Genomic DNA, 6,537 nt, shown 5'->3' with positions numbered 1-6,537 from the left:
CCTGTACCGTCTACAGAAAATTGATCCATAGCCAGATCCCATCAACAGAGAGTACTTTCTCCCCAGATCTCATGTGCTTTGTCCTGGGCTTAGTGATTTGCATTGGAACACAGCTGTCTTGGTGGTTCATAGATGGAGATACACACTTTGAGGTAACCAAGGCTTGATCCCTTAATGCCTTAATCCCTGTTGATTTTACAATGTTGACCTTTTAGAAATAATGTCATGTCCCAAAGAGTGTATTTTGCATGGCTTCCTTCACCTCTCTGTTTCTCAGAGCATAGATGAAAGGATTTAGCAGTGGCGTGACCACAGTGTTCAGGATGTTGACTATCTTGGTCAGTTCCAATGAATTCTGTGCAGATGGCTTGACAAAGAGAAAAATGGTGGATCCGTACCATAGAAGCACGACGACAAGATGGGACGAGCAAGTGGAAAATGCCCTTTGCCGGCCTTTGGCTGACGGAATTCTCAGTATAGTGGAGATGATATAGATGTATGAAAGGAGGGTTATCACACACGAGCCCAGGATGACAACGACTGAGATGATGAAAGCTGATACCTGAATGATGGATGTGTCTGTGCAAGAGAGGACAATCCAGGAATCTATCTCACAAAAGAAGTTATTGATGACATTAGGGCCACAGAAAGACAACCTGGATATTAGAGATGCCAGCACAGAGATAACCAGGAAACCACACACCCAAGAGCCAAGAGCCAGCTGAGCTGACAAGGTACTGTTCATAATGGTGCTATAATGCAATGGGTAACATATGGCCAGATAGCGATCATAGGCCATGATGGACAGGAGGAAATATTCTGTGCAGCCCAAGGAGAATATGAAGTACATCTGTAGGAGGCAGCCACTGAAGGAGATGGTTTTGCTTTTCCCCAGGAAGTTTGCAAGGGCTTTAGGAACACAGGCTGTGGTGTACCAGATCTCCAGGAAGGAGAGATTGCAGAGGAAGCAGTACATTGGTGTGTGGAGGCGTCGGTGGTTCGCCACTAGGGTTATGATGGTCACGTTTCCCAGGACTGTCAGGATGTACATAAAGAGGAAGAGTACAAAGAGGAAGATCTGCAAATACTGGTTCCCCGGGAATCCCAAGAGGATGAATCCCATCACAGCAGATTGATTGTGTTTCTCCATTCAGTCTGTTTTACCTGCTGAAACTAATGAAACAAGGACAGTGAAATACACAGGGGACTTAGCCAGCTATCGATCTAAAGTAATAACTGCCTTTCAGTGAATGTACCCATTGACATGTGTTGGTCTTGGCCAAGGTTGGACAGTGAGTCAACGGCAGCAAAGCTGATCCTAGACCCTAGGAATTCTGACATCCAATTTCTTGATCTAGACACTAGATCACACTCCCTTCTGAGAGCTAGGAATGGAACCCAGGAGTCTTTGACTCAGATTTTTAAAGGAGCCTGATGGGACTTGTTGCCCAGTTCTGACTGATTTTTGGTGGGACTTGAACAATTACCTTCCTTAAACTCTTTTGAAAACCCTCTCCCTTGTTTCGAGTTATTTACTGAAATGATCTGTCTGAAGTCCCCTTCCAGGACTGAAAATAAAAACCAGGAGCCCCAACTCACATTGCCTTACTCTGAACACTAGAGCCCGAAGTAGACAAGAAGGAGGAGGAGGAGGAGAAGATGAAATAGGTTTAAGTTTCATATTTGTCTGGGGCTAAGAGTGTATTTTCCGTTCAGAAGACAACATCCTGTGCTTTGTTCTACAGCAATGAAAATTAACTCTGCTTTGTGTCAATGAAGCTTGTGATGAGAACTCTGGCCAAATCTTTCAGCCCATTCAGTCGTTCAGATACACGTCTACAATGCAGCTCCTGCTCAGTCACTTCTGCAGCTTAATGGTTGGAAACACAGTACACAGCCCACATACGCCCAGAAGGGAAGTGTTATGGTCCTTAAACAGCTGTAATCTCAGATTCCAGCATACATGTGCAGCTCCACTGGCTTCCATTTATGTTCTCACTACATCAATATAAACCCATTCTCCAGGTGAGATTTCACACCTGTAGCTGAATGGAACATGCAACGGAATCCAGCCACTTTCTAGTTGTTGGGCTGACATTCCAGGTCTAAAAGGAACAAGTGGGAAAAATAAAGTTTTCCCCCTAAAAGTCATATGGTATGTCTCTGAATAGATATGGGAGGTGGATCTAATGATTGAGAAAGGGATGATTTTGCATCCTTGTTTTTTGAACTAGACCCCACATGGCCAATGATCAGAAATGATATGCTTCAAAAACAGCTGTAATCTGACACTGAGCATCTTAATTATTATTAGTGAAACAAGCAAAGACTTTTATTGAATCATTCTTTGTTTGTTAAAACCACATGGTCACATTCTGAATCTAAATCCAAAGTGAGCACAGAAAAGCTGGGAAGTGAGCACAGACAAGCTGGGAAGACAGTCAAATCTCTTGGAAAATATACTCACATGCAGGCAGGTTTGCTGAGCAGTGGTGAAATCTTGAACTGGAAAGTCATTTGATTTGGCATGAAACATCTATGGAGCTACTCTGACATCTTGGACAGTGAATGGCTAAAGTTATTTTTAAAAGACAGACAAACATTTTGTGTCAATAAAAGGATCTCTGTTGTATTTGACTAAAGTGTCGGTCTCTACTGATAGAGTTAGCCAGGCAATATCCTTGTGTCTGTAGTCCTTAATACCCTTGTCTGTAAAAAGTGTCTCTTTTCTTGTACAATATAGTAAAAATGATCTCTCTATGACTATGTATATTCCATGGTGGTTGACATCTAGTGTTATTCCCATCATACAAAATACAAGTGTTCAAAGGAGATACGGTTATTTCATATCTTCACAAGCTCCCTTGGGATTCAGTCTCCAAAGACCTCCTCAGCCATGCTTACAATTGGCAGAGTGTGTTGCTTGTGGCATCATTAAAAGAATTCCATGGGCTAGTTATAGGGCCAATGATTTATTTTCCCATGTGGCATGTTTGTCAAATGATTTATCTGCCACTGTGTATATCTCCTACACAAAAACTCATGATAACTCTTGCATTGCCTATCTCCAACACCCATTGCCTCCATTTGCATTGGATTATACCTTTGAACTCTACAGCTGCCTCTACAAAACCTCCATCTTTGATAACTGGATGCTGTCATGAACAGAGCCAGTCAAATGCTACAAAACAATATTTGTGAAAATGTGTTTGAATTCCAAATGACTATTTTGTATGATTGAATTTGTATCATGGTGTTATCACTTTTCATGTTAGCAAGATTTTGTTCACACAAATATTAAGGAAATTACTTTTCTTTCTATACTTGTCAAAAGAAACCAACAAATAAGAGTATTCATGAGTAAACAAATGGGATTGGTACAAATATTCATCATCAGAGCTAGGGAGAAAAATAAAGCAAAAAAGTGTGTAGGGTTTTTTGTTGTTGTTGTTATTGTTGAAAAATGGCCTTTTTTCAAAAATGAAATGTTTTAACTGTTGACTTTTGTGATCCTTTGTTTTCCTTTTTAATGAATGTTACATGACGTTTTAATCAAAGTTTTATAACAAACATTATTTTACATATGCCAAAATTTTATAAAACAAAACAAGCAAACAACCAAATAAAGAATCAAGCAAACAAACAAAAAATCTTTATAACCCTTACAAACATAAATACCTTTGAAATTCTTCAATAATTGAAAAATAATTGCACCAGCTTTGTTCAGCATTCATAATTTAGTAGATGTTATTCATTATTCTGCTGTTTGATGAAGTTTTAGACATCGAATCAGGGAGCAGAAGCAATGCCATGTGACTTGGCTGACCAACCAATGCCACTGATAGTGAAGTTACCAGAGCTACTACAAATTTAAATGTTGGAGCTAACCACAGAATTTTGGGCTACACCATTAAGGCTCTTATTCTGCAGACACTTATGCCTGTGCTTAGCTTTCCTAGTGTGACTAGTCCCATTTAACTCAATTGTTCTGCACACAATAGTACAATTTTGCACATAGTATTTTCAGGCTTGGAGCCTCCATGTGAATTAGTGATATCCACACGGGGCCTGATTAAAAGCCTGTTGAACTCAATGTACTGGAATGGGTTATCTAGAGAGGTGGTATTCACACTTGGCACCTACATTTTTGCAGTAAAAGATCCCTAGATACCTATGTTTCTGTCTCTGGGCATGTGCACAGCTGCTTCCCTCTAAGCCCCCATGCGAATCAGGAATTGAGAGAAGATAGGCATTCCTCCGCCCAACCCAGCTGTGGGGCCCGATTCTGTAGGTGTGCTCAGAGGTTGCTTATCCAATTTAGCCCCTCACAGGTGCTCATGCAAAGTTGGGGTGGGAAAAAGACTTGTAACTTTTAGCTCAGTGGTTAGGGTCTTCACCTGGGATGGGAGAGACCCCTGGTTCAAGTCCCACCCACCCGCCACTGGGATGTTCTGATTGGGTGGGGAGAGGGGCATGCCCTCAATCTCTCCCATCAAAGCTGTTTCGCTTCAGATAAACAATGCAAGTCATTGGAGCAGACCGACTGTATCCTGGGTATCACACATGCTTGTGCCTTCTCTCTCTAGCCCCATGACTCTTGAATTATTTAATCCAAAGTGGAACAGCTTTAATAGGAGACATCAGACTATCCTGTTGGCCCTCACCGGAGAGGTGGAAGAGCCCTGCTCATACCCCTTCTCCCCTCGTGTGGGGGGAAGAGTTGAACTCAGACCACTGGGCTAAGGCTTTGGAGGCATGTTCTTGTTCCCCTCCATCCCAGGGGCCCCTTACACAAATGGAATAGGCACCTAATGCCGAGAGAGAGTTCACAGCTGTGACTCCCAAGCATGGATAGGTGCCTCCTTGCAACTTGGATTTAGGCACCAAACTCCCTGCGAGGGGCATGGCTTATGACACACCACTCACCTCAGCATCTCCCATTGGCTAGCTTAGAAGAGCAGCAACTTCTCTCTTCTTCGGCACCCAACGCTCCCCTTTCATTGCAAATCCCAGTGATACTCCCAGCATCTCCCTGCACTATTGAGAAGGATGAAAGGCCCAGGGAAGCAGAGCAGTCAATGGGAGCAGAGGAGAACCATCCCATAGTTGGGACCCTCCTTCCAGATGGTGTTGGGGTATCCTCTCGCACTGAGGTTACCTGTCCGGTAGAGGGAACTCCAGTCACTAGGAAAAGGCAGGTGTTAGTAATGGGAGATTTGAACTTTAGAAACATAGATAGTTGGGTTTGTGATGACCGGGAGAACTGTATGGTGACTTGCCTGCCTGGTGCGAAGGTTGCGGATCTCTCGAGGCATCTAGACTTATGGGTAGTGCTGGAGAGGAGCTGGTGGTGGTAGTATAAATAGGTACCAATGACATAGGGAAGGGTAGGAGAGACGTCCTGGAGGCCAAACTTAGGCTGCTAGGGAAGAGACTGAAATCCAGGACCTCTATGGTGGCATTCTCAGAAATGCTCCCAGTTCCACGTGCAGGGCCAGGTAGGCAGGCAGAGCTTCAGAGTCTCAATGTGTGGATGAGATGATGGTGTGGAGAGGAGGGGTTTAGATTTATTAAGAACTGGGGAAACTTTTGGGATGGGGGAGCCTATACAGGAGAGATGGGCTCCACCTAAACCAAAGTGGAACCAAATTGCTGGCACTTAACATTAAAAAGGTTGCAGAGCAGTTTTTAAACTAAGGGTACGTCTACACTACGGGACTATTCTGAATTTGCATAAACCGGTTTTGTAAAACAGATTGTATAAAATCGAGTGCGCGCGGCCACACTAAACACATTAAATCGGCGGTGTGCGTCCACGGTCCGAGGCTAGCATCGACTTCTGGAGCGTTGCACTGTGGGTAGCTATTCCATAGCTATCCCATAGTTCCTGCAGCCTCCTCCGCCCCTTGGAATTTCCGGGTTGAGATCCCAGTGCCTAATGGGGCAAAAATCATTGTCGCGGGTGGTTCTGGGTACCCCTCCCTCACCCCTCCCTCCCTGAAAGCAGCAGACAAGCGTTTTGCACCTTTTTTGCTTGGTGAACTGTGCAGACGCCATAGCACAGCAAGCATGGACCCTGCTCAGCTCAATACCGCAATCGTGGATGTTTTAAACACCTCGCATACTCTCGTGCAGTATATGGTGAACCAGGACCTTCACACCGAGGCGAGGAGGAGGCGGATACGGCAGCACGGCGATGACAGTGATGAGGACGTAGACACAGAATTCTCTCAAACCGCGGGCCCCTGCGCTTTGGAGATCCTGATGGTAATGGGGCAGATTCTATCCATTGAACGCCGATTTTGGGCCCGTGAAACAAGCACTGACTGGTGGGACCGCATTGTGTTGCAGGTGTGGGACGATTCCCAGTGGCTGCGAAACTTTCGCATGCGTAAGGGCACTTTCATGGAACTTTGTGACTTGCTTTCCCCTGCCCTGAAACGCCATAATACCAAGATGAGAGCAGCCCTCACAGTAGAGAAGCGAGTGGCGATAGCCCTGTGGAAGCTTGCAACGCCAGACAGCTACCGGTCAGTC

At 44.5% G+C, this 6,537-nt stretch overlaps 1 protein-coding gene across 1 annotated transcript; it reads right to left on the bottom strand.

Annotated features, from left to right (window-relative positions):
• Positions 1–223: 223 nt before the first annotated feature.
• On the bottom strand, positions 224–1,150 carry LOC123347822 (olfactory receptor 6F1-like). The gene has a single exon (XM_044985013.1). It carries the CDS (start codon positions 1,148–1,150, stop codon positions 224–226), a length of 927 nt encoding a protein of 308 aa, XP_044840948.1.
• Between the last annotated feature and the right edge of the window lie 5,387 nt (positions 1,151–6,537).

This window comes from Mauremys mutica, chromosome 13, assembly GCF_020497125.1.
Source record: "Mauremys mutica isolate MM-2020 ecotype Southern chromosome 13, ASM2049712v1, whole genome shotgun sequence".
Classification (NCBI taxonomy): domain Eukaryota; kingdom Metazoa; phylum Chordata; order Testudines; family Geoemydidae; genus Mauremys; species Mauremys mutica.
This window is presented reverse-complemented; position numbering and strand designations above follow the sequence as displayed.